This window comes from Zea mays, chromosome 5 (genome assembly GCF_902167145.1).
Source record: "Zea mays cultivar B73 chromosome 5, Zm-B73-REFERENCE-NAM-5.0, whole genome shotgun sequence".
In the NCBI taxonomy this organism is placed as follows: Eukaryota; Viridiplantae; Streptophyta; class Magnoliopsida; order Poales; family Poaceae; genus Zea; species Zea mays.
The window spans coordinates 170,569,304-170,597,276 of record NC_050100.1 but is presented as its reverse complement, the minus strand read 5'-3'; the positions used below and the strand labels follow the sequence as shown (position 1 = coordinate 170,597,276).

The following is a 27,973-nucleotide window of genomic DNA, read 5'->3' as shown; positions in this document are numbered from 1 at the left end:
AAATATCGTTGATGTTTATTCATGTTTATATAAAATAAGAATATGAATAGTCTAATGATTTAAAATGATTATTCATATTCCTTTGTGTTTCATATGTACATGTTTACATTCATGCTTACACTACTAGAAAACCCCCCTTGTAGCTATGCTTTTTTGGACAATAGGCACGCTTTAATTCGTCTCTATATGAATGTACGCACGCTTTCCAAAAACGTGTTAGAAGCGTCTTCGTATGGACCGTATCAGACTTTGTAGAAACGATTATCGTAAGCGTATATATTAGATGAATAGACGTTTCATAGACACGTTAGATGCATGTTTAGACACATTGATACGCTTTTATAGATGCGCATATAACATGTGTCTATTATTGTTGTTACGTCATATAGTAACGTTTTATTATGTGTGAAAAAATATAGATACGATATTATAGATACATTCATAATTCATGTGTATTACTATAGTCACGTTTTATAGTGACGCTTTATTGCACATTAAGGAGTATAGAGACGATATAGTAGGTGACACGAATGATGACATGGCAGGTGATGTGGATAGGTGACATGGCAGGTGATGTGGAAAAATGACGTGGCAGGTGATGTGGAAAGGTGACGTGTCAGCTGAACTGGCGAGTGACACATTTTATAGTAATGCCAAAACGCGTGTTAACAAAAGTAGAAACAATAATATAGCCACGTTTGTATTGTGTGCCTACGCATATCAATACGTTATATAGTAACGTCAAAGTGTGTATTAAGACCTGTAGAAACGATTCTGTACATACATCTATATTTGTTTGTAATAATATAGACACGTTATACTGTAACACTTTATTACGTGCCAAAAAAAGATGTTTTCATTTATACATTTATATATATAAATGTGCATCGAGATGAATGTTAAAAAAATCAAATTATAAACCCTCAATAATATTGCTTTTGGCCTTGGCAAAATATCAAGAAGCTAACTAACTCGATAGCAAACATGTTCAGTAACTGCCAATTGTGTTCACAAAGAAGCAAAGCCAAAGTGGCAATATCATACAAATATCACTTAAAAATTTTAGTAACTACTAGAATCTAACTGATTCACTTTGCAATTATACTAGGCTTCCCATCTAGCTTTGTCCACGCCATCTAGCTTTGTCCACGTGCTGCAGGTACCAACTTGTTGCGGGTACAAGATGAGCTTCTAGCTTGTTTCACCTATGAAACATGTGTTAGATCAATAACTCAATTTGAAGTTGTTATGGGGACACATGTACTATTTCAAATAAAAAAGAAACTTACATGTGTAATTGGCCAAGGAATAACATAGCCAATAGCATCAATTAGTGTACGAATCTGATTAGATGGTCTAGGTACCTCCTCATATATAATATTGCCAAGTTCAATATTTTCAAGGCCTTCAACAAGAACCCCACAATATTCTGGTCCAAGCTTTGCTCCTAATATTTCTCTTTGGCTATCTGTAGTCACTAACTTCCCTTTGGCCACAACTCTGCCTTTGTTTATCAGTGAAATAAGGTAGACTTGCTTTTGTCTCTACAAATTACAAAACATGAACATATGATCTTTTGGTAAAAACAACGTCATAATTGGAAAGAAACAAGGCAAATAAAACCACATACTGATTCTGATATGCCCATGCTGGCAGCTTGAACCCTTCGAGTTCTCTATAATAAACATCAAATCATAGCATCACTTAATCAAATTATGCTTTATATTTTAATTGAAACAATAATACAATTAGCTTAGACATACCATGTTGTGCAATATAGGATCACTTGGCAAATCTTTGACTACATTGCCATCAAGTTGTGCCTCCTACAGGTATAGTTTCACTCAATTATTATAGAAAAAGAAAATTATAAATATTAGATTTTAACAGGGAATGTAGACGAATAGGAACCAATTACTGAACCCTAGAGTTGCAAAAGAAAGCTAATCCTTCCAAAAGCTAGCAGACCAGTTCTGAACATCTTATAACAGTAGAGTTGCTTTAGGATTCTAGATGATTCAGCACACGTTAGTATATATGAGAATTCAGCATCTAACTTGAAAATAGTTCTAACTTTACAGGCACTACATGGAGCCCTTAATTAATGTATCACATATTCTACCTGCGGATTGCCTTTTGTAGGCTAGCCTTTGTGTAAGGGGAAAGGAAATGCTCTACAAGTACTGTGAAAAATGAGGTGTTGCCCACAAACGAATCAGCAAACTCATCGTTGCCACTGGTGCTGCAGAGGTTCCAAAGCTGAACATGCTTCTCAGAAATGCCAAAGAAAGCGGGGTGGATGATCTTCAGTTGATGGAGGGTTCTGAAGCTATGGAGATGGTGTTGCATTTAGCCATTCTGTAATCATGTCAATATGTTATCAGTGCATTTAGCTGCATTAGCTCGGGTAGTTAAATTATAAATCTGTTTGTGTACCGCGTAGAATCGCTGGTGTACTGGAGACTGCCCAGTATGGGCTCTGTTGTGATCCAAGACCGTAAGAGTGGTCATAAGGTTTTGACTGATGTTTATTACATTCCTGAGTTGAAGTGTAATATAGTAAGTTTGGGTCAACTGGAAGAAAAAGGTTTTCTTTTTGAGGGCAAAAATGGGAAGCTGTGCATTTATGATCTGGAACACAACCTGTTGATTTCTGCTCCTAGAACTGGAAATAGGCTGTATACTGTCAGATTTGGTTTATCTTCACCTATATGTCTGTTAGCAAATTCAGATCAAAAGGCATGGCAGTGGCATGCTAGGTATGGACATTTGAATTTCAGAGCTTTACAGGAATTGGGTGAGAAAAATCTGGTAGTGGGGATGCCAAATGTGAAGAAAGTAGAGCAAGTATGCGATGGGTGTGTCTTAGGAAAACAACATAGAAAGCCTTTCCCACAGGTATCTGGTTTTAGAGCAGAAGAAAACCTTGATTTGTTTCATGCAGATTTATGTGGTCAAATAACTCCTAAGAGTGTGGGGGGTGCCTCATATTTTCTGCTAGTGGTAGATGATCATAGTAGATATATGTGGGTGGAGATGCTCAAAACAAAAGATCAAGCATTTGAATTGTTCAAAGGCATAAAAATGAGGGCTGAAGTTGAATCTGGTAGAAGGCTGAAAGCCATGAGGACAGACAGGGGTGGGGAATTCATTTCAAATTTATTCTCAAATTTCTGCAGCCAAGAAGGAATTAAACACTACACTACTACTCCATACTCTCCACAGCAAAATGGGGTAGTGGAAAGAAGAAACCAAATAGTGGTGGAAATGGCAAGGTGTTTGCTGAAGACAATGAAAGTTCCTTCAGTGTTTTGGGGAGAAGCTGTTAGAACAGCTGTCTATCTTCTGAATAGATCAACCACTAAAGCTCTTATCTCAAAGACCCCATATGAAGCATGGCATGGTAAGAAACCAAGTGTTGGTCATCTAAAAGTCTTTGGATGTGTAGCACATGTAAAGCTAGCTGGTCCTGGTTTGAATAAGTTAGCTGACAGATCAAGAAGGATGATGTTCATTGGCTATGAATCAGGTTCAAAAGGCTATAGATTTTTTGATCCTGCCACAAATAAACTGGTTGTTAGCAGAGATGTTGTTTTCGAAGAAAACACACCATGGGACTGGGAGAGTTTAGTGCTTAACACAGGTGATAAGGTGACTGAAACATTTGTTGTAGACCATCAGTTCTGTGACCAAACTCCGACAATATCAACTGAAAGCAATATTGAAGCATCCTCTGAACCAACTACTGAAGGGGATCTCTCAGCAAGCCAGGGGAGTGCAGTGGGACATGATGCAGTTCCCAGCTCACCACACACTCCATTGACAAGTACAGCTCAGACTACAGGTATGGTGTCTCCTCCTGTACAGAGTCCTCAATTTTCAGAAGGAGTACCATTGAGGTACAGAACACTAGCGAATTTGTTTGACTCAACTGAAGAAATCCAAGATTTCGAGTACAGTGGGCTGTGCATGTTGGCTGCCGATGAACCAAAAAATTTTGAGCAAGCTATTGAACAAGACTGCTGGAGGAATGCCATGGAAGAAGAGATAAAGTCAATTCATCAGAATGAGACCTGGGAAGTTACAGAACTGCCAAAAGATCACAAGACTATCGGTCTGAAGTGGGTGTTCAAGGTAAAAAGGGATGCAACCGGAAAGGTGGTAAAATACAAAGCCAGGCTAGTGGCAAAAGGGTATGCACAAATCCATGGAGTTGATTATGATGAGGTTTTTGCTCCTGTTGCAAGGCTGGAGACAGTGAGGTTACTCCTGGCTTTGGCAGCTCAACGTGAGTGGGAGGTACACCACATGGATGTTAAGTCTGCATTTTTAAATGGAGATCTTACTATCACCTAGTACTGGGATAATTGACTCTCATTCACTCATGCTCTCCCTTTTGGTATGATGACCAATTGACCATCATATAAATGAACACAATTTAGAATTTTAGGGCAAAAGTCTTAGATCAATCTGAATTTGCTTTCACTGTAATTTTATTTTGATTGTTGGTGTGATTCAGGCTGATGCTAAAAACTTGATTCAGGCTGCGGGGGAGGCTTAATCATTTGCAAAATAACAACTTTGAAGCAGGTAACAAAATACAAAAAAATACAAGATACATGTGCATTGGTAATTGAGTAGGCCTTTCTAACATACCTTTAAAGGTGTTTGCTCATGTGGTGCAGATGTATGGACTTGAGCTCGTCCAAGACTTCTATGGCCAGATTGTTGTTGCTGCTGCTCGACATGAACCATGTTCTACAAGCCATTAGCAAGAGCTTGAATATTATTATATAGTAGCTAATGATATTTAATAATTGAAATAAAGGAAGTATACATGCACTTCATTTGTTCGAGAGGTCACGTCAGCATTTGAATCTTCTTGGATGCTACTCGTATCTTTGGCAGCATAATTTTCAGATTTGTCATCTTCATTGCATTGGTCATAACTATCACCACCCTGAAATATTTGAACCAACATACTGTTAAAAATATGCTCTTATTCTAGAGAGGGAGGGGGCCATTGTTGAATGCAAGCTTACTTCATTTTGTAAAGCTTCTCTCATTTCTGGGGTTAAATCTTCTGGATACTTTTTTGACATAAAAGTAAGCCAATGCTTCATGAGACCACTCACGGATTCCATTTTATTGTCAATTTCATTTACTTTCTCTTGGTACATTCTTTCTTCCTCCGTTTGATTAACAAACGGTAAACCTTGAAAAGCTTGTACTTGACTCCAGTACTTATCATCATAGTACCCACGTGCTTTGAAATCCTTGGCAACAATATCATTGAACACTTCATTGTAATCTTTAGATGAAAGACGATTACCATCATTGTTCCCTCTCCTTTTTTTAAATTCCTCATAAGATGCAGCCTATTGAAACAAAGTATATATGAAGGTTAAGGAACTATAAGCTGATTTTTAGATCAAGCATAAATCATTTATACCAGAAAATGTACGTACCATCAGTGTCTCTGCCTTTTCTGTTGTGTATCTACCATTCTTCTTTTTATGAGCTGCCTCCCATAGTTCTATCCTATGAACCTTTCGTTTAGTTCTGGTTTCCTGCATAATTTAGTTATTTGGCTATCATTTCAATCCTCAGATAGATGATAGTGAAATTTAACAAATATGGATGAATATTTATCACCATCTCTTTTTTTAATCTAGCAAGGCTTTTCCTCCCACATGTGTGTGCAGTTTTCTGTTCTTTTGCACAACGAGAGTTTGTGGAACATAATTTCTGCAAAGACAGGCAATGATTAAGCAATAATGTAACATTCCTTGATTAAAAATTGATATAAACGTGTTGAGTAAATAGATGGCACCTTATGTTGCTCTTGGCACCAAATTCCAACTAGAGATCTCCATTGATGTTCATTAGTCGTAAGTGGCTTCTCTCTTATTAGGATTTCTTCTAGAGTTCTCTCGTCACGATTGAAGTATTGTTTCTTCAACTTAGATTTGTACGCTCGCCACCTATTATTAACTGTCCTTAGGATCCAGTCCCTTGTAAGATGTATGGTTTGCCTTGGGAAGGCAAACTTTAGCTACATACAGGAAGGTAAATGTTAGTACATATATAAAAAATGAAGGTACATGCTTGCACCGATAACAAAAAATTACCTCAACATCCTTTATTATTTGTTCCTTGTGTGAATTAAACCTGCTATTGTCAAATCTTGGGATGTCTAAAGGGGCTAAGGTTGGGCTTTCTGCTACATGGCCAAGGTGCTGCCCAAGAATGGAGGCTGACCTTTCATTTGGGACACCATTTTCATCTGTCTCTACAATTACCTTTCCTCCTTGTAATGCTAGTAAATTTGAAAGTGTGAATTCCCCTATAATCTGTCTAACCTCTCCATTTGGCCCTGCATATATGAAAATGTAAGATTTCACATTGTACCAAGATATACAAGAACAAACCTGAAACTTACATATGATCTTAATTGGACTTCGAGGTTGGTGTGGCAGGCGGACTAATAAACCATCAACATCAGGAGGGGACTGTAAACTTTCATTGTTCTCATTATCTGCCACATTTTCGTGCTCCTCCTGAGCAGCTTCTGCACCATCTCCATCAATGTTCAAATTCTTTAATCTTCGAAGTCCTCTTGTCATGATTGATTCTGCTTATTACATATAGGAGATCAAGAAAATAAAAGATGAGCATGTTAGTTGCCTTGTGAAATTGCATTCTCAGTTAAGAGCTAAGATTAGAAATTAGGAATTTCATTATCCAAAATTTAGGCAAGAAACAAACATTTCATTCTATAATTTTCATAAACAAAATAGGCAAACACATATCAGATTATGTACAGGTTCAATACAGCCTTCAGAACAGGCAGAAATTGCAGGTGGCAGTAGCAAATCATATGGACAGCATGTTAGTCTGAATAAGATTCACTAGTTAGTATTAATCTCGTTGGATAGCTAGCTTTTTATTCTTGCTGTTTTCTTTAGTGGATAGCTAGTTAGAAAAGAGAGAAGAAAGAACAGAAACAGCCAGAAGCAAATGTGGCTGTTGCAGGCGAAGACCAATGAGAACGATCCATTCTTGCATCCCCTGCAAGCACGTGCCAGTCTGATCTTAGATTTCACCCTTTAGACCAAAACTTGACAGTCTGAAATTCTGAAATTCTGGGTTCAGTTTTCAGTAGAGTGAAACTATGGTCCATGTGTGATATGCCTCACTTTGGGGCTCTATAACTCGAAACATGTAAGGTATTGACTCTGGAAGTTTACAACAAATTGAAAGATCAATGTTCAGTGAATAAGTTTGATGTGGGAGGGTAGCTCTATTCTTATGGAGAAATAGGAGAAAAGGGAGGCTGAATCTGGGTCTGCAGTCGACTGAACTAGATCGGTACAGTTCTGTTACTAATATTTATATCAAAGCATTTGCATTCTGACTACATGCATTCTCTCCTTCTCTAGTGGATATATGGCTCCTGAATATGTGTCTGATGGCCTTCTCTCGATCAAGTCAGATGTTTTTAGTTTCGGGGTCCTGCTTCTTGAGATTATAAGTGGAAAGAGGAGCTCAGGTTTTCAGCACAATGGAGAGTTCTACAACCTTCTTGAATACGTAAGCAACCAAGGACTCGAAAATCTGTAGAATTGGTAAAACAGATATGTTTTCCCTTATAACAAGATTACATTATACTAACAGATCAGTAACTATTGATAGTGTATCTGTATGGTGTTGTACATTATTTCTTTCCATGAAGTATAGGGCTCAAAGCATAGGGTGTTTTCCTGTACCTCCCTGTTTTATTGCTATTGTCTAGCACTAGGAGTTGTAGATACATCTAACAGCTAAAGCTATACCACCATACACATGTAAAGAATCAATTTTCTTTTCAGGCCTGGGAACTGTGGAAGGATAGAAGATGGAATGAGTTCATTGATCAATCCTTTGGTGATGACTACGAACTGGAAGAGCTGATGAAATACCTTGCTGTGGCCTTGCTGTGTGTTCAAGAAAAAACAGTAGATCGTCCCACAATGCCTGATGTCGTTGCAGTTCTTATCAGCGATAGCGTCACTTTGCCAGAACCAAAGCAGCCAGCTTACTCCTATGCGAAAGTAGATGTGTCAGTAATATAGGATGTTGCAAGACCTTATGTAATGTCGCGAAAAATAGCTCTCGTTTCAATAAAATATAAAAATAATCATATACGTTAATAAATATGTGTGCTCATAAATCATAATGATCAGATGAGCAAACACAACTATCTTTTATTTTAACTAAGCAAATACATCCATCCTGCAAGTCAGTAATAACTAATACAATAGTCACTACAAGCACATGCTAGCCAAAAACTGGATGGTGTTTGGAAGATGGGGACATAGTAGAAGAGCCTATCCAAGCAGCAGTGTAGTGTAGAGGGAAGATCAGCACTATGATGGGATTCGAACTATGAACAAGAACAATCATCACAGCCAATGGAGATCGGAAATACCAGTTTTAGACCTTTTCAGGTTTCCTAGTCGTATGCTCTGTAAGATATACCAGAGCCACTGCACCTAGCATTCAATGTATGCCTATACTGATCTTTAATACATAACTGTGCCTCTACTAATTTTTAATATGTAATTGTGTCTCAATCTGTTTTGCAGATACCTACAAATATATGATAATATGCTATTCCCTGTAATCACTCACCATCTGTAAGAATATGAGACCCAAGCTATATATGTCAGGAAGATTCAGCTGCCACACGACTCCGCCTGGCGTTCCCGGACTCCCCCTACGAGCGCGGATCCCTGGCGTTCCCAGACTCCCCCTACGGCGCGCGCGTGTGGCTCGACACGCGGATCCCTGGTGTTCCCGGACTCCCCCTACGGCGCGCGTGTGGCTCGGCACGCGGATCCCTGGTGTTCCCGGACTCCCCCTACGGCGCGCGTGTGGCTCGGCACACGGATCCCTGGTGTTCCCGGACTCCCCCTACGGCGCGCGCGTGTGGCTCGGCACGTACGACAGCGCCGAGGATGGCGTCGTGCCCTACGACCGCGTCGTGTACCGCATGCCTCACCCATCGGCACCCTCCTCGACGGCACCATCAGAAACACGGATTGGGGAAGAGGAAGGAGGAGGCATCACCTGGTGGCGCCGCCGGCGAATCGAGCGGATCGGACCTGATGCGACGGCTCGGAAACCGCCCTCTCCTCCCCAGATGGACCGGCGGCTGGTTATAAAATGAAGCGTATCCTTGCGCAATGGAGCGTATCTTTGTCTGCTTGGGCGAACCGCGGAACAGGTACCACGGAACAGAATTAGGTGTTGTCACGGTTTAGGCCCACCAGCAGCTGAGGCTTGCGGAGGCCCGAGCGTCGCTTGCTGAGGTCCGACTGTCCAAGGCTCTGAGCGGCTAACCGACTGACCAGTGACCGCTGAGGTGCTGCTGACTGCCTTCTCTATCCCGCTAGTAAATTTGTGTTTCGATTGGAGTTGTTGATAGATTGCTAGTAGAGATTTAGACAGATAAATTAAACTGGTTTGGATAAATGCTTACGGGTTTTATTCAACTTTAATAGGTCATAATATAAAGATTGATGGATCGAAGTTGGATGAAAGAATCAAGATTGGACACTGCATACAAAAATGGCGTTGAGGAGTTTTTAGCATTTGCTTACCGGGACCTTCCACAAGGTAGCGAGATACTTTGTCCATGCATAAACTGCAAAAATAGATATAACCACAGCTGTGATGAGGTCAGGACACATCTGAGATGTGATGGTATTATTAAAGGTTATACTATCTGGGTTCATCATGGTGAAAAATATGACAGGCCATCTATAGAACTTGCTGATGTACCAAATATCAGTGCAAATTTGACTACTTCAGGTCCAATACGAGACCACCAGGATGGAAGATTGGATGACATGCAAGAACTCTTGCAGGCTGCATTTGGAAGGGCTGCAAGTATAATTGGTGCTGAAGCAGATGATATTCAGTCTGGATCTGTAGATGTGGAACATAATGCCACTGAGGATAATATGAATCTAGCGGAAGGAGATACTTTGGGGAGGCAACAGAATATATATGCAAGCTTATTGAAGGATGCAGATGCAAGAATATTTTCTTCTGGGTGTAAATATTCTAGGCTGTCATTTTTAGTCCACTTATATCACTTGAAGTGCTTACATGGTTGGTCACAAGAATCATTTACAGGACTAATGGATCTGCTATCTGGTATTCCTGGAGCTAATCTACCCAAGACATACTATGAAGCGAAGAAAATCATCCGTGACTTAGGTCTTGATTATGAGAGAATCCATTCTTGCCCCAAAGATTGCATTCTTTTTCGAGGTGATTTTGCCAAACAAGATTTTTGTCACGTGTGTGAGAGCTCTCGTTGGAAAGTTGATAAGAAGGATTCAAATGCCTCTGTAGTGAAACCTAAGGGGAAAAGGAAACCAGCCAAAGTGTTGCGTTACTTTCCATTGATTCCTAGGATCCAAAGGTTATTTTCATCTACCAAAACTTCAGATGACATGCGTTGGCATGATGAGGGGCGAACAAAGGATGGAAAACTACGCCACCCAGCAGATGGTGATGCTTGGAAAGACTTTGATCGTAGATATCCTGACTTTAAAGAAGATGCTCGTAATGTACGCCTTGGTCTAGCTAGTGATGGATTTAACCCTTTTGGGAACAAGAATTTAAAGCACAGTACATGGCCAGTAATGCTTGTTCCCTACAACCTTCCACCTTGGATCTGCATGAAGCAAACATCTTTAATTTTGTCAATGATCATACCTGGACCAAATTCTCCAGGTAATGATGTAGATGTATATTTGCAGCCCCTTATCGATGAACTATTACTTTTGTGGGCGGGAATAGATAGAACACCTGATGCCTCCTCAGAAAAGAATTTTACTCTTCGAGCTGCATTATTGTGGACTATAAATGATTTTCCTGCACTAGCTTACCTATATGGATGGACCACGAGCGGTAGATATGCATGTCCTTCTTGTGGTCCAGCTACAAAATCATTTCACCTGAAGAAAGGTAAAAAGATGTGCTATATGGGACATCGTCGCTGGCTGCCAATAAATCACAAATACCGAAGGCAAAGGATGCAATTTGATGGCTTGGTAGAGACTGGACTTTCACCTGAAAAAATGAGTGGAACTACTGTTTTGAAAATGTTGGAAGGCAAAGAGTTCGTGTTAGGGAAAGGGGAGAGAACATCCAAGGTGGGTAAGAAGAAAGGCAAGAATAAGAAAGTCGAAGATAAAAGTGGTCAGAAACGCAAGCGTACAAGACTAGGAGAAAAGAAGGAATTAGATGGGGGTTCTGGTAAAGTGGAGAAGAAACCAGAAGATTGGCTGAAAAAGAGGTCAATTTTCTTTCAACTACCATATTGGGAACACAACAAACTAAGACACAATCTAGATGTAATGCACTTAGAAAAAAATGTGTGTGACAACTTTATCGCCACTCTATTGAATATTTGTCATAAAACAAAGGATGATCTGAATGCCCGACTAGATTTAGTTGAACTTGGAATTCGAGAGGATCTTCATCCTGTTGTAGATGCTCAAGGAAAGCAAACAACTCCTGATGCACCTTTTACTATGTCTAAAGACCAAAAAGAGATTTTTTGCTCAGTAATTCAGAACCTCAGGACTCCAGATGGGTATGCATCAAATATATCTAGGTGTGTAAATATGAAAGATTGTACATTGACTGGACTAAAGAGTCATGACAATCATATTTTACTGCATGACATTCTTCCAGTGGCACTGCTGTCTTGTTACCCTAGCAAGGATGTCATGAAAGTAGTTGTTCAGTTATCTAACTTCTTCAAGAAGTTGTGCTCCAAGGTCATAGATGTTGCTGAGCTGGAGCAGCTTCAAGACAGTATTGTGATGACACTTTGTGATATGGAGAGAATTTTCCTGCCATCATTCTTTACTGTAAGTGTGCATTTGATGGTGCACTTGGTGGAAGAAGTTAAACTAGGAGGTCCGGTTCAGTACCGGTGGATGTACCCCATGGAGAGGTATGTAGTCAACTTTAATTAATTTGCACAATGATAATCAATAATTCAGTTTTAACTTACATGTGTCAATTATTGCATTTAGATTTTTTGTTAAGCTGAAGGCACTTGTGAAGAATAAAGCTCAACCAGAAGGATCAATAGCTGAAGGATATTGCATGGAGGAGTGCTTGACCTTTTGTTCCAGATTTATAGAAGGAACTACACGTTTTACAAGGCCATCTAGAAATCCTGGACCATCTGATGAAATAGCAAACATGTATTTGTTTGATACTGCTGGTGAACCTATTGGAAAGAGTACTGTCGTCAACCTTGATAAGCAGCTTCTTGTTCAGGCTCATCGATATGTGTTGCGGCATTGTGATGAACTTGAAGATTTCCGCAGGTGCGTTCAGTATTTCTAAAACACACAACATCACATTTATTATAACCAGTAACTTGTATTTATTTTTTACTGCTATTTGCTGACATGACACTGATACTATTGTTGTAGAGAATTCTTGGATGAGGAGAAAAGAAAATTACATCCCTCAATTAATCTAACACCTTCCTCCATTCAGAATTTGATGGATCAACACTTTCCTGACTGGTTGGAGCAAAAGGTCTGTACATCTAAAATTATTGCAAATTTGGCATAGAACTAATAAAAGAAATGTACGTGAGCGTTTTTCCTTATATACAGGTTATATTAGGTGATGGAACAGGGATCACGACAAAGGTCCGAGCTTTGGCTGCAAAACCAAACAGATATGGAGTGACATACAATGGTTACATTATTAATGGTTTGAGGTTCCACACTTTGAGTCGTGAGGCTGCACGGTTGACACAAAACAGTGGTGTGGTCAACATTGCTGATGACGGGGTTAATTATTTTGGCAGATTATTAGATATAGTTGAATTGTCATATGCAAACTACAAGGTAGTGCTTTTCAAGTGTGAATGGTATGATGTTCATCATAAAGCTGGGTTGCGACAAGATGAGTTCGGATACAGTCATGTGAATTTTTCTCGGAAAATACACACTGGTGATAAACTAGATGATGATCCTTTTGTATTTTCATCACAAATTCAGCAAGTCTTTTATGTCCAAAACCCAAAAGCTGAACCATGGAACACTGTGGTGAGAGTTAGCCCAAGAGATAATTTTGACATGGGTGTATAACTCGATGAAGAAAGTTAGCAGACAAGGCTTAGGTTTTCTGGTCATCTAATGCTATAAAAGAATATTGTGGGTTTTTTACTTGCACTGTGAATCAGAATGAACTAATATGTGTTACTTTAGATAGGAGGTGCCAACTTGTTGGGTTAATGTTGTTTAGTGTACAAATTTTTCTATTTGATTAAATACTACAATCCATGAGACTTGTAACATGGCTTATTTAATTATTCTTAGCTTTGATGTTTTCTGGTTATGAGTGTGCCCAAATCAGGCGCTTTTTCTATTTATTATTATCGAGTGAGTGACCATACTTTTTCCCATTTCAAGTGGGCATGACCATATTTTTTTCTAATTTATTATTATTATTATTATTATTATTATGCCTTTATTAGACCTATACAACATACACTAGCTAAACACAATTAATGTTAACATTATATTGTTTTAGCCTCCTATAATATATGTCATGTTAGCTCTAGTGGAAGATATACCACACAACAACTATGGTGACTAATATACCTCGGTCGTAGGTTACATGTTTTAAATTTTACACCAAAAACATCTCTACATGGTTAAGGATAAATTGCTAATACACATTAAAACGTGTCTTCAAGTAGTAACGGTTAAAAGCGTATCTAATTTCATATCAACTAGAGATATTTCGTTATCACATAAAAACATCTCTATGTGGCTAATAACGGTTATTCGATGCGCTTTATGACGTATCTTCATGTTAGTCACGTATTGAAAGCATGTCTAACTATGTCATTTTTATACGTTTTTAATTGCATATCAAAAAGCGTCTTAAGGTTCCTATAGACGATTTTAATACGTGTTTTGCAACGTGTCTATAGGTTACTGACGATTGAAAGCGTGTCTAATTTCGTGTCATTCTAATACGATTTTAATAGCGTGTTAGAAATTGTGTTTAGGTATCTCTTCACGTTGAAAGCGTGTCAAATACCGTAACATTTTGATGCGTTCTTAAAATTGTTTCAAATAACATCTTTATGTACCGCCGTAGAGACGCTTTTGTGTGCGCTACAACTAAAACGTACTTACAAGGGGGGTTTTCTAGTAGTGTTACTGAAATGATGAAGGTATGCCCTTCATGACCTTCGTCTGAAGATCATTATATCCCATGGGAGATAATGCTTCGAAAGACGAAAGTCTCTAATTATTAACGATTGTGTTGCTTTGTTCTTGGTGTATAGCATCCGAGAACAAAAACCAACACTTTTCTTCCTAGTATATGGTTCTGAAGTCATCTTACCCGTCGACTTGACTTAGATCTTGCCAAGGATCGAGTTATACAATAAGGATGAACGAAGCCGATTCTACATGATAGCTAGAGATTAACACTCTAAAGGAAGCCATGATCATAACTCTATTTCAGTCGACAAGATATGCAAGGACTCTAATGCTATCATGACAAAAATGTTTGACCTTGGATTTTCAATATTAGAGACTTAGTACTACGCTGAATTCATAACACTTTCCAACGGTACCTTCTATAGTTCTATGCCCCTTCTCTATTTCTGTCATTTTACTCTAAATTTCTATCCTATATATATCTTATTCCTCTCTAAAAGCATCTCCAAGCAACTCTCTATTTTTTACTCTCTCTATTTGACTCTCTATTTACCTCTCTATAAAAATTAAACTCTATATGTAGCATATCACTCAAACAGACTGTACAACAGCCAAATTAGTTTGGCTAACCGGAGTGGCTAGCTAAGTTTGACTAGTGAGAGAACTAATTTAGCTAGAGAGCCAGATAGTTTGGTGAGTTGAATGTCTAGTTTATTGAAGAGTTATTTTGCTATTAAGTAGCCAAAATTTGGTTGGACGAGTCAGTTAGATAGTCTCTTGTAAATGCTCTATCAATGTCATCTATACCTCGAGCTGACTCTATACATCAAAGACCTGTATTATGAAAGGACACGTTAACAGAGTGTAAGCTAAATACCATCGCATTCCTCTTGTGGGCCTTGTCACCCACCACGCCTGCAAGCCCAATATCTTGTTTGGTCCAGCTTCTGGCCCAACCGCATCGCTAACACACTACTAGTCCTTGCTGTCCGTTCCTGACTTCCAGCCACCAGCCACAGCCGCCCGTCGATCATATCGATCGGCATGGCTTACAACAGTGAAAGCTTTGGCGTGGACTTTGCACGTGTCCGCTCGCAGGCACCATTTCTATTCTTTTGGATGATGGTGGAATGAGAGGGTGAAACACAGTGTTACCGCTGCCACAGTATACACTACCAAACTTAATTTGCCTATCACACGCTGAGGGCATCCCCAACAGCAACTCAAATAGCTAACACAAATTATGGGTCCGTTTGGTTCGTGACTAACTGTGTCACACTTTGCCTAAAGTTAATCGTTCGAATTAAAGAACTAACCTTAGGCAGAAAAGTTAGACAAAGTATGACAAGTTAGGTAGTAAACCAAACAGACCCTATATTTTATTATTATACACAGAAGAAATAGATTAGCTAAAACACAGCCTCTAGCTAGGACTCAAGCATCAAGCTCACACGAAGCCCAAAGAATCTACTGTCCTTGGCTCTGTGGTCCCCATTTTCTTCTAACGTTTTCCTCTATTTTTTTTTTTATTTGCTCTGCGCTAGCGATTTGTATGCAGTATGTGTATGTTGGGGACGCCCTAACCCAACGTTCAAATAATCGATCTAAACCAGATCTGGATGCCAAGTCAGAACGCTTTAAACCAGAGATCTGTAGACAACTGAAGCTCAGCACGGTCTGCAACAGCTTCACACGCATGCTGGCTCCGACGGCATCTCCGAATGCATGTCATGTCTCCTGCAGGGAGCAGGGGCGGATTTACGACCGGGGCTGCCTGGGCTGCAGCCCCGGTCGCGGCCCAGTAACGCGAGCAATAGGTCCATCGCGATTTTATGCCCAGCTCTGCCTCGTGCTGCGATTTCGTGCCCACTGTCCAGCCTCGCGCGGCCGCGCCTAACCTAATCCAGCCGCCGCCTGCTAGGCCGTCAGCCGTGGAAGACTCGCGGCACCGCGCGTCCGCGCCACCGCCCAGGCGCTCACGGCCCGATGCCCGCAGCACACAGCGGCGCAGGCACGCAGCGTTGCTTGCCTAGTCGCTGGAGGCCAAAGCTGCCGTCCGCTGAGCCGGACCGCCGCATGAGCGGAGCCCGCAGGCCACCCCTGGCCGTAAATCCGCCCCTGGCCGCAGCGACGCTTACCCCGCCAGCGCCTGGACCCGGAGCACCGCCGAGGCCCGGAGCACCGCGGCCACAGGCCACCGCCCACCGCTGTTGTCCAGCCGAGCAGAGCAGGGGTTTGTGATTTGAAGTTTGATTTGAATTTGATTATTTATTTGATAGTAATTTCGTGTTTAATTATAGGAATAAGATGGACATGATGTTTAATTATTGCTTGATGTTTTCAATGTGCATGGGCAGTGGCGGATCCAGGGGTTTAATTATTTTTTTGTTTGGTTTAAATTTTTTTTTGTTAGTCTTAGTAGCCCCCTCTTGTATCAATCTTGGATCCGCCACTGGCAGGGAGCGCAGCGGTTCACACGCTAGTGTGTGCATGCTGTCAACTATCGCCGCACGAGTGTCTTCTCCATCCTCGCTACCTACAGGACGGCCTCAAGAGTTTAATTGGTCTAGTCAACACGACGCAAAGGCATGGAAAACGCCAGTGACCCAGAACTGGAACACGTCGTAGAGTCGAGGCTAAGGTCTCTCTCTCTCTCTCTCTCTCTCTCTCTCTCTCTCTCTCTCTCTCTATATATATATATATATATATATATATATATATATATATATATATATATATATATATATATATATATATATATATATTCTCACGTCAAGAAAACAGAAAAATTGCTTGGTCGTCGTTCATAAATCATACTTCATACTCCATGCATGTGGGGCATGTTTTGCCAAATACCAATGGATTAGAACCGGATAGTCCCGTTGTCGTCGTCATCTCGTATATATATTCTTCTTGGATCGATCGCGCGTCATGCGTGCACAGCACAGCACAGTGGAGTTCGACATCACCTCCTTTATAAATTAATGATGGGAAACCAGAGCACGCTTATTTTATGACAGGGGCTGCTTGTGTACCATGCACGTTAGGTTATCTTCAACGGAAGACTTCACATACCCTCTCTGCTCTAATATATATGCATGTAGAGAGAAGACTACTTCTATAACTTCCAATGGTGTTCTCTAAAACTCCATCTAAATAATGTAGAAGACACTCCTTCATCCTCTCTACGTATAAATTCTCTTTTCTCTCTTATATCTATTTTTTATACTTTAGACATAATGGATTAAGCAAAACTTAAATATGTATATAAGACATTTGAGGATATAACAGATACGTACGTACAAAAAAATAGAGCAAAGTATGTCTCTAATACGAGTCTTTAATGTATAGAGAACGAGATATAAATGACGACGTGGGAGAGGAATGAGATATAGACGAGAAAAATCTCTTAGAACCGTAAAAGATAGATATAGATGAGAGATATAGAGGGATGCCCCTCTAGGGGTCAGACAACCTTAAAACTTTTCGCTGCATGCGTGGATTTGATCGAGTTTACCTACAATATGCAGGGTGGGTGCCCCAGCTACTCGACTGATCCATGCTAACTAATTAAGTTGTTAGATCTTCATTCGTTCAAAATCACTAGTACAGAGAAGTTCTATAGTGGCGGTTGTAAACCTATTTATAGTGGCGTTTTTCGTAACCGCCAGTGCTAGGGGCCAGTAGAAATCATCATTTGTACAGGCGGGTAACTGAGGACCGCTAGTGAAAATCGATTTTCACTGGCGGTCGGCGTAATAAAACCGCCAGTGAAAATCGATTTTCACTGGCGGTCGACGTAATAAACCGCCAGTGCAAATCGTTTCCAGGAAACATAAAACATATTTTAAAAATAGTTAAAAATTTTATTTTTATTAGGCCCACCCCAAGTCGCAAGTCGCGGCATTTTTCGCGCAAAATTCGCGCGCTACGCGGTTGTTAGTATTCGACCTCACCCTCGCGCGTACCCTCCCCTACCACTCCGTCTATGACATGTCTTGTGTCTAGTTTGTAGTTGTTTTCTCCACATATTACAACCATTTGAGTGTAAATTGCTTATTTGAGACCCTAAACGAATTCAAATAAAAAAGTTGTCAACTACAAAGATAAATAACTTTTGAAGTTCTACAACTTTTATTTTGACACTTTTTTCATCCGAGGTAGTTTGCAAAATTTGAATTTTAAATTTGACATACTTAGATTCAATTTTTGAGAACTGAAATGAGTTCAAATAAAAAAGTTGTCAACTACAAAGTTTCATAACTTTTAGAGATCTACAACTTTTATTTTGGTGGTTTTGTCATACGAGGCCGTTTGAAAAACTCGAAAAATTAAGGATAAAAATGATTTCTAGTGGCGGTTTCTTAAGAAAACCGCCACTAGAAATCGTATTTCTAGTGGCGGTTCCTTAAGAAAACCGCCACTACAAATCATGGATTTCTACTGGCGGTTTTCTTAAGGAACCGCCAGTAGAAATACGATTTCTAGTGGCGGTTTTCTTAAGGAACCGCCACTAGAAATAACACAGTCGGTGGATAACCGAAACCGCCTGTAAAAATATATCGTCCCCGCAGGCTTTGAGCCTTTTTGTACTAGTGAATTAAAGCTACAAGTACTGAACAACAGTAACTACACACAAGTGTACGGTCACTATATATGCATGGACCACGCACACAATCACTGACCTAAACAGCGCAATCAACCGTAGTAGCGAGACGGACCGGACACGCCTCCTCCTTTTCCAAGATCTGAGATCCCCTGCACTGCACTGCATTCCCGGCGGAATCGAATCGAGGCCACACCACCTGGCAGACTGCGTGCATACGTCGTTGCTGCTGCGTGCTGTGCTATCGGTTGATGCCAGTTGTGCCGGGGAGCGACGACGACCGCGATGGACAACAGGACAACGGGTGATGGACATCGTGTTCCCGCTGATGATGATCGAGAGACGAAGCATAGTATTATTACAGTAACAGGACAGCAGACCACCACCACCACCACCTTCTCCTTCTCTCCTCGCCTAATAAGTAATAATAATAAACTCTTGATGGCGACAAAACGAGGTGGTGGTGTAGCTGCCGTGCTCATTTGACCTGACCGATCAAGTTATTCACGTTGTTAGAGTATATTAAGTATGTTAGAGTATATTATGTAACTTCTGATACGGTTGTTTTAAAATTGACTGTGATCTCGGATACCTTCCTTATATTTAGGATAACCTTTCCTATCTCTAGGATAGACTTATTGTCCTCCAAATCATATACTCATATATATTCTCTCTATAGACTCAATGCAATATATCCCACACATTATACGCATTCTCTACTTCTTTCATGGTATCACTAGTTTAGGTTTTTTATCCAACAAGCCTTTTCCGCTGCCATGCACTACCGGAATCGCGTTCTTTGTCGAGTGTCTAAGACACTCGGCAAAGGCTATTTTACACTCGGCAAAGGCTTTGTCGAGTGTAACACTCGGCAAATATTTCATCGGCAAAGGGTTTTTTGCCGAGTGCTTTTTTTCGGACACTCGGCAAAGACTTTGCCGAGTGTCAAAAGCACTCGGCAAAGAAAAACACTCGACAAATTAAGAATCGAAAAAATTTTAAAAAAACAGCAAAATATTTTTTAAATTCTAGGAACAACTCTCCAACCCTACCCGTTGCCCTATCATTTTTCACTATTATTTTGAATCAAATTTATAAGTTTTGTAAATGGTGAGATTCGAACTCGCAATCTCTCTCGCGTATACTATACTATACCACTACACTACTACACCAATTATGTTTATATTACGTTTTCATTCCCCATGTACTATAACAAATCGAGAGTAATTTGATTATTTAAGGCACTAAATAAGTTCATTTGAAAATGTGACCAACTATAAAGTTGCATAACTTTTTCAGATCTACAAGTTTTATTTTAATAGTTTCTACATCCGAGACCGTTTACAAAATTTGAATTTTAAATTTGAAAACTTCACACGAAATTTTCAATGATAAAATGATTTCAAATCAAAAAATTATCAACTACAAAGTTTCATTACATTTCAATACCTACAACTTTTATTTTGGTGGTTTTTCCATCCGAGACAGTTTAAAAAATTCAAATTTCAAAATTCAAACATAGTTTTGCATAACAAGATGATTTCAAACTAAAACATTATCAACTACAAAGTTTCATAACTCTTCAATACCTACAACTTTCATATTGGTGGTTTTTTCTTTCGAAGTCGTTTTCAAAATTCAAATCTTAAATTTTTAAAATTCAGACGTAGTTTTCGTTGACAATATGACTTCAAATGAAAAAGTTGACAACTATAAACTTCTATAACTTCTCAAGATCTACAAAGTTTATTTTGGTTGTTTGGTCATTTGTTTATCTCAGATGATGGTTCTAACAATATGCACAAATTCTATACGTCTCTCTCGTAGTTTCATAAACTACGAGAGAGATATAGGTTTTATGAACAAATTTATTTTTATTTTGTCATATGAAGAAATGTTCAATATATAAATTGTACATCAAGATGAGTTATACAAATTTGTAGTTGAAAACTTTTTCATTTGAATTAATTTACTACTTTAAAATGTGATTTTTAAATTGTCTTTGCCTAGTGTTGGAGAAAAAACACTCGGCAAAGAGCTCTTTGCCGAGTGTTGTATTTGTGACACTCGGCAAAGAGCCCTTTGCCGAGTGTCAAAAAAAGGCACTCGGCAAAGAAACCCTTTGCCGAGTGTCAAAAATAAAACACTCGGCAAAAAGTTTCTTTGCCGAGTGTTTTCTTTTACCGAGGGTTTTTTGTGTGGCACTCGGCAAAGAGCTCTTTGCCGAGTGCCCAAAATAAAACACTCGGCAAAGAATATGACACTCGGCAAAGAGCCAAATTCCGGTAGTGATGGTCGCGCCGCCCCTAAGGAGATCATCCTCCGCAGGGGCAGCACCCTCATAGGATGCGCGACCGGTCACTCTGATCTGTCGTGCCCATCATCGTCATCGCGTCAAGTCGGAGTAGTAGCAGATCGGAAAACTCACTATCATCACCCCCCATCGACCTGCACCGGCCGAATCCGGCACCTCCACACGCCGTCGTGGTGACGGTTGTGGCCGGTCAAATCCCCACTGTCGCCTGGTCGTGCGCCGACATGGTGGCGGGTCCAACTCTCGCTGCCAGTTGGTCCCGCCGGACCCGCACGCCAGGCTTGCACGCTCGCGCTAGAGCCGCGTGCCCACGCTGGGGACGATGTGTCCGCGTCGGGGGTGCGACCTCGCCTGGCCACGCCGCGCTGTGTCCATGCCCGCTCGCTGTCTGGGCTGGGACCACCGCACCCAATCTGAGCCGCCGGGGTCGCGCCAGTGAGCCGGGACCATGTGGTTGCTCCATCGGGCCATGCGCCCACAGCGGACACGTCTCGGTACCCCGGTGAATTCCCCAGATATGTTGATGTTGCATCTTTTCTATTTTCCCGATCAGTGATCGGGTTTGAGTCTCCATCGCCCACCGCCAGTCGACTCGTGCGCCCTCGACATTGGCTTCAACAACACCGACTTCTTCATCTTTGAAAGTCGCTGTTGGAGCGAAGGCAGAAACGCCACCCTTCGCTCGAAGTCTCCGCTGCTTAGCCGCTGCTCTGACAGAGACAAAGCAGGCAGGGACACCCTCCGCTTGATCGGCACCAGACGAAGACCGGCGACGAAGGCATCCCACAGTGCGGCCTCGTCCAGCTCAGAGGCCCACGTGCGATCCGGCCCATTGTAACGGGCCCTGCGTGGCCGCCGCGTGTTACGGGCCTAATTTGTAAAGGCATCCCTGTAATTACAGTCTGTAACCCTGCTTTATGGGAATATTCTGGGGATAACCTAGGTAGCTGAGGGCACATGCGTCCTTAACACAAGGCGCTGGGCGTTCAGGTACCTATAAATACCCCCGCACAGTGCCCGTGAGAGGCCTGGTTAATAGAGCTATTTGCCATCTCACGCGTAACCCTACTGTCCACACTGTTTACCCCTGTTGGCTTTCTTGCGACTGATAGCAAGTTCCAACATTTGGCGCCCACCGTTCGTGCTACGACAAAACCACCCGCGATGGCACCCAAGAGAGCTAACCCGAAGGCTGACGAGGCTGCGAAGGCAGCACTGCTTGCCGCAAGAAAGGGCAAGGCCCTCGTCCTCACCCAATCCACCCACCAAGAGCCCACTGAAGACAATGTTCCCCGCACCTGCGAAGACGACACCTTCCGCACCTGCGGGCCCGAAGGACAATCACAGCCGCCCCCAGGCTTCGCCCCACTGGAAGGCGCGGATCTCACTGAGGACGGCGAGGTCCTCGGCGTCTCAACAGAAGAACAGCTACAGCTGCGCGCCCTGCGCCTCAAGAACCGCAATCTCCAGAGGCAGAAAGAGATACTGGAGGCCAAGCGCCAACGTGTGTCTGCACTAGCCAAGGTGCGGCAAATGATACGCGACGAGGAGCAGAAGGCCCAAGACCTCGAGCGCGAGATCGCGCTGATGCAGCGCGAAGGCCACCTCGGTCTACAGCAAGAGCCACCCCTCCAGCAGCGCGCACAACCGGAAGACACGCGCGAAGGCCACCTCGGCCTGCAGCATGGCCCACCCCTGCAACACCGAGCGCAGCCGGAGAACCCGCGTTTCTCCCAGCATGACTACACCTTCCAGCACGGCGCGCCATTCCAAGGGGTCAACTACCTCAACGAGCGAAGTCCCCTGGCGCCACACCTGCAAGTGACGCCTTGGCCAGCTAACTTCCGAGCAGGGACCTATCCCAAGTACAACGGCAGCACCGACCCGGCGCAATACATAATGAGTTATCAGGTCGCCGTTGCATCCACCGGAGGGGACGACGCCACAATGGCGAAGTCTTTCATCATCGCCCTAGAGGGCCCAGCACTCACCTGGTTCACCAGATTGCCTCCGCTGTACATTGATTCATGGAGAAGTCTTAGGGACAAGTTCCTGCTCAACTTCCAAGGGTACCGCCCAGACACCGACGCCTTGGCCGAGCTCTCGCTTTGCAAGCAGCTGGAAAAGGAGACTCTGCGGGAGTATTACCGCAAATTCTTAACACTCAAGTCACAGCTGCCCTCCGTCGATGATCAGATCGCTATCCACTACGCCATCAGTGGCCTTCGTGCCGGCGTCCTCTACAGTCAGTGTATCAGAGATCCACCCAAAAACCTCCAGGAGCTATATCAGCTCTTTGAAAAATATGCCAAATCCGAAGAGCTCCACCAGCGCAAGGTTGAGTCACAGCGGAAGCCCAAAGATGCCCCGCAGTCCAGCCGCACATGGATGAGGACTCCGCAGCTAGACTCCGGTCGAGACGGCCGCAGTCAGCAGCAAGTGCACAACATCGCCAACCAGCATCCCGCTGCTGACCCCCCTCGCCGCCAGGAATATCCCCCCCAAGGCCGCGGAAATGGAACTCGTGGCAGGGGCCGAGGGCGCGCACAGCCGCCGCGCCGATTCTACTGCCTTTTTCACGTCGAAGACTGCGCCCACCAAACCAAAGACTGCCCCGAAACGAAGGCCACCAGAGACAGAATGGCACGGGCGCAGCTAGCCGACAACCCCAGAATTGTCGCGCACAACTACCAGCAACCCCCTCCACCATATATCCACGCCCCCGCTCCGCATCCACCGCACCACGCTTACCAACACCATCAGGAAGTACAAATCGTACCTCCTCCACCCCCACCTCCACATCAGCAACATCAAAACATACCCCATGCCCCAAAGCAGGAAGACTTCGCTGATCAACCATATCGCGGAGTCATTCACATGATAACAGGGGGGTCAAGCACTGACTTCGACACCAAGCGGCAGAAGCGGGACCACTACCGCAGCATCAACCATGTCGCCATCACTGGCCCAGTCGTGCAGACAAAGTGGTCCCACATACCGCTAACCTTCGACGCACGAGACGTCGACCTGCGCAGCGCCCCCCACATCGACGCCATGGTCATCAATTGCAGCGTGGCAGGCTGGGACTTACACAAAGTCCTAGTCGACAACGGCAGTCAGGCGGACATCATCTTCCTCCACGCCTTCGACCGCATGGGTATAAGCCACAACCTGCTCAAGCCTTCGGACAACCCGTTGTATGGCTTCGGCGGCAAGGGCACCTTTCCCGTTGGCAAAATAGAGTTGCCCCTCTCCTTCGGTGTAGCACCCAATGCCCGAAGTGAGCAAGTAACCTTCGACATTGTCGACATGGTATATCCATACAACGCCATCATGGGCCGGGGCTCCATCAATAAGTTCGAAGCTGCCATCCACGGACTGTACCTATGTATGAAGATACCAGGTCCGCTAGGCGCTATTACGATCTACGGCAACCAGCAGACGGCGCGCAACATAGAGCGGGACTTCGTGCCTGGTCAGAGGAACGTGCACTGTCTCACGACCCAGCGCGAGGTCCCTGTGCCCGCCAGCCCAACCGATAAGCAGCATGACAAGGCACAGTTGTAGAGCCAAGACGGGACCAAGACTGTCCCCCTCGATCAGGCCATGCCCAAGCAGACAGTCACTATCAGCGAAGACCTTACCTCACATGAAGAAGAGAAGCTTCTCTGCTGCCTGGCCAAGAATAAAGATGTCTTCACCTGGTCCGCCCTCGACCTGGTCGGAGTCAGCCGATCCATAATTGAGCACAGCTTGGGAATTGACCCTTCGGTGCGACAAAAAAAGCAAAGGCTTCGCAAAATGTCCGACGAAAAGACAGAGGCCGCCAAGGCGGAGGTGCACCGCCTCCTAGAAGCTAAATTCATCGAGCCAGTGGCTTACCCCACGTGGCTCTCCAATGTCGTAATGGTGCAGAAAAAAAGCGGGAAATGGCGAATGTGCATAGACTTCACCAGTCTCAATAAGGCCTGCCCAAAGGACAATTTCCCGTTGCCGCGGATCGACAAAATAGTCGATAGCGCGGCCGGATGCGAGGTCATGTCACTCCTCGACTGCTTCTCCGGCTATCACCAGATATACATGAAGGAGGAAGACAAGGCTAGCACCAGCTTTATAACACCCTTCGGCACTTATTGCTTCATCAGAATGCCGGAGGGACTCAAGAATGTCGGGTCCACCTTCTCCAGACTCACCAAAACAGTACTTGAAGGGCAGGTTGGTAGAAATATATTTACATATGTGGACGACATCGTCGTCGCCAGCAAGAATAAGGAGGACCATCTCGCCGACCTCGCCGAGACATTCGCGAACATGCGAGATGCACGACTCCGCCTAAACCCGGAAAAGTGCGTCTTCGGTGTTTGCCAGGGCAAGATATTAGGCTACCTGGTGTCACACCGCGGCATCGAGGCCAACCCAACCAATATCCAGGCCATCGTCGACATGTCGCCTCCGCAGTCCGCCAGGGACGTCCAGCGTCTGACAGGCAGATTGGCCGCTCTCAACAGATTCATCTCCAGGTCCGCCGAGCGAAGTCTCCCCTTCCTCAAAACACTCCGCGGTGCAAAAGACTTCGCTTGGGGACCAGAGCAAGCAGCGGCCTTCGCCTCACTAAAACAGTACCTGTCGGAGCTGGCCATCCTCACGAGCCCCGACTCCTCGCTCCCCTATTGCTCTATGTCACGGCTTCGCCGCACGCGGTCAGCGCGGCACTAGTGCAGGAGCAGACAGTTGAGGGCGCGGTCAGACAGTGCCATGTTTACTATGTCTCCGAGGTCCTGACACTGTCCAAATGCAACATGACAGAGCTGGAGAAGATCGCCTACGCAGTTGTTATGTCTTCGCGCAAACTGTGCCATTACTTTGAAGCATTCAAGGTCCGAGTCACCTCAGACAGGGGGCTCGGCGAACTATTCAGAAACCCGGAGGCATCGGTGAGGATTGCCAAGTGGGCAGCCGAACTCTCCGGCTACCACATCAGCTTCGAGCCCAGGACAGCCATCAAGTCACAAGTCCTGGCAGACTTCGTCGTCGACTGGACTGGGCCAATAACACAGCCAGACCCGTCCACAGAGAAGGTTTGGACCATCCATTGCAACGGCGCATGGTGCCATGCGGGGGCAGGCGTCGCCGCAGTCGTCACCTCACCAGCCGGAGTCAAACACAGATATGCAGCACGCCTCAGCTTCGCTCTAGAATCCGACAGGTGCACAAACAATATAGCAGAGTATGAAGCGGTTATTCTCGGCCTCCGCAAGCTAAGGGCCCTCGGAGTCACCACATGTATCATCAAAACAGACTCCAAGATAGTTGCCGGCCAGGTCGAGAAAGACTATGCAGCAAAAGACCCCCGCTCATGCAATACCTCGCGGCCATCCGAAGTCTCGAGAGACAGTTCAAGGGATTCACCTTGCAGCATGTGGATAGGGCCAAGAACGAGGAGGCCGATGCATTGGCCAAGGCTGCTGCTAGGGGCGAGCCCTTGCCCTCCGACGTGTTCTTTCACACCATCGGCACGCCAGCCGTCCGGAGCCCCGAAGGGCTCCAAATAACTAATGATAGCGAGGGCCACCGCATAGTCAACCTAATCATGACCGAAGACTGGCGGGCACCAATAACCCTGTTCCTACAGGGGTACTATCATCCAACCGACGTCAGTGAGGCCAAGCGCCTCAGACATCGAAGCCGGGACTTCGCACTGATTGAGGGCCAACTCTACAAGAAAGGGGTCAGTCAGCCAATGCTTAAGTGTGTCACCGAAACCGAAGGCATGCAGATCCTACGTGAAGTCCACAGTGGCACGTGCGGCTCGCACGCAGGGCCAAGGGCCCTAGCTGCCAAGGTGATCCGCCAAGGGTTTTACTGGCCCGCAATGATCTGCACCGCAAATCGGGTCGCAAGGTCCTGCGAAGCCTGCCAGAAGTTTTCTCCTCGGTCAGGCAGCCCCTCGCAGTATACAAAGCTGATTGCCCATACATGGCCTCTCCAGCGCTGGGGCCTGGACATTGTCGGGCCCCTGCCCACCGCTCAGGGGAACCTCAAGTTCGCCTTCGTAGCCGTCGAATACTTCACCAAATGGATCGAAGCGAGGGCTGTTTCTACAATAACATCAAAGACTGCCCAAAAATTCTTCTGGCAAAACATCGTTTGCCGCTTCGGAGTACCGTCCGAGCTAACAGTTGACAACGGCAAGCAGTTTGACAGCCAAGATTTCAAGGATTTTTGTTTTTCCGTCGGCACCAAGCTTGCCTTCGCTTCAGTCTATCACCCGCAGTCCAACGAGGTCGTGGAGCGCGCCAATGGGAAAATCTTCACAACTGTCAAGAAAATGCTCCTCGATGAAAAAAAGGCAGATGGATCGATTTGTTACCGGAGGCAGTCTGGGCGCTAAACACAACCGAGTGCAGGGCGACTGGGTTCACTCCTTTCCGCCTTCTATACGGATCGGAGGCCATGACCCCGCAAGAAATAAAGCATGGGTCCCCGCGTACAGTTCCGTCAGCCGTCCCCGACGTGGACGAGCCAACTTCAAAAGATCTCATTGACGGAGGCCGGGTCTTCGCCCTACAGGCCCTAAACAAATACCAAGCCCAGACCAAAGCATGGCGCGACCACGCAGTCATCCCGAGGGAGTTCAGCGAAGGGGACTCGTACTCGTCCGAATAGCTCGGACGGAGTCCAGGGGCAAGCTGGAGCCCAAGTGGGAGGGCCCCTTTATAGTCAAGACAAAAGCTTCCCCCAGCGCCTACAGGCTCACAACGCCGAACGGCGAGGACCTGGAGCACT

At 44.1% G+C, this 27,973-nt stretch overlaps 2 protein-coding genes across 2 annotated transcripts; one reads left to right on the top strand and one right to left on the bottom strand.

The window, feature by feature from the left end:
• Positions 1-913: 913 nt before the first annotated feature.
• Positions 914-6,630, bottom strand: LOC103628670 (uncharacterized). The gene is made up of 12 exons (XM_020538163.1): positions 6,443-6,630; positions 6,132-6,376; positions 5,834-6,055; positions 5,656-5,748; positions 5,469-5,570; positions 5,043-5,378; positions 4,838-4,960; positions 4,657-4,758; positions 1,764-1,826; positions 1,631-1,675; positions 1,290-1,544; positions 914-1,205 (listed from the first exon to the last, which is right to left on the bottom strand). Exons 1-12 carry the CDS (start codon positions 6,624-6,626, stop codon positions 1,137-1,139), a joined length of 1,839 nt encoding a protein of 612 aa, XP_020393752.1. The 5' UTR covers positions 6,627-6,630; the 3' UTR covers positions 914-1,136.
• Positions 6,631-7,449: 819 nt separating this feature from the next.
• Positions 7,450-8,129, top strand: LOC109939565 (cysteine-rich receptor-like protein kinase 18). The gene is made up of 2 exons (XM_020537748.1): positions 7,450-7,593; positions 7,872-8,129. Exons 1-2 carry the CDS (start codon positions 7,450-7,452, stop codon positions 8,112-8,114), a joined length of 387 nt encoding a protein of 128 aa, XP_020393337.1. The 3' UTR covers positions 8,115-8,129.
• The last annotated feature ends 19,844 nt before the right edge of the window (positions 8,130-27,973 follow it).

What these genes read in the sequence shown, in the direction of transcription:
- LOC103628670 (XM_020538163.1), bottom strand. Translation starts at nt 6,626, where the DNA reads ATGACAAGAGGACTTCGAAGATTAAAGAATTTGAACATTGATGGAGAT. An exon ending in CTCGAACAAATGAAGTGCAT is followed by an intron (nt 4,759 to 4,837) that starts GTATACTTCCTT and finishes AATGGCTTGTAG; the next exon opens with AACATGGTTCATGTCGAGCA. An exon ending in ATGAGCAAACACCTTTAAAG is followed by an intron (nt 1,827 to 4,656) that starts GTATGTTAGAAA and finishes CTATACCTGTAG; the next exon opens with GAGGCACAACTTGATGGCAA.
- LOC109939565 (XM_020537748.1), top strand. Translation starts at nt 7,450, where the DNA reads ATGGCTCCTGAATATGTGTCTGATGGCCTTCTCTCGATCAAGTCAGAT. An exon ending in TCTACAACCTTCTTGAATAC is followed by an intron (nt 7,594 to 7,871) that starts GTAAGCAACCAA and finishes TTTTCTTTTCAG; the next exon opens with GCCTGGGAACTGTGGAAGGA.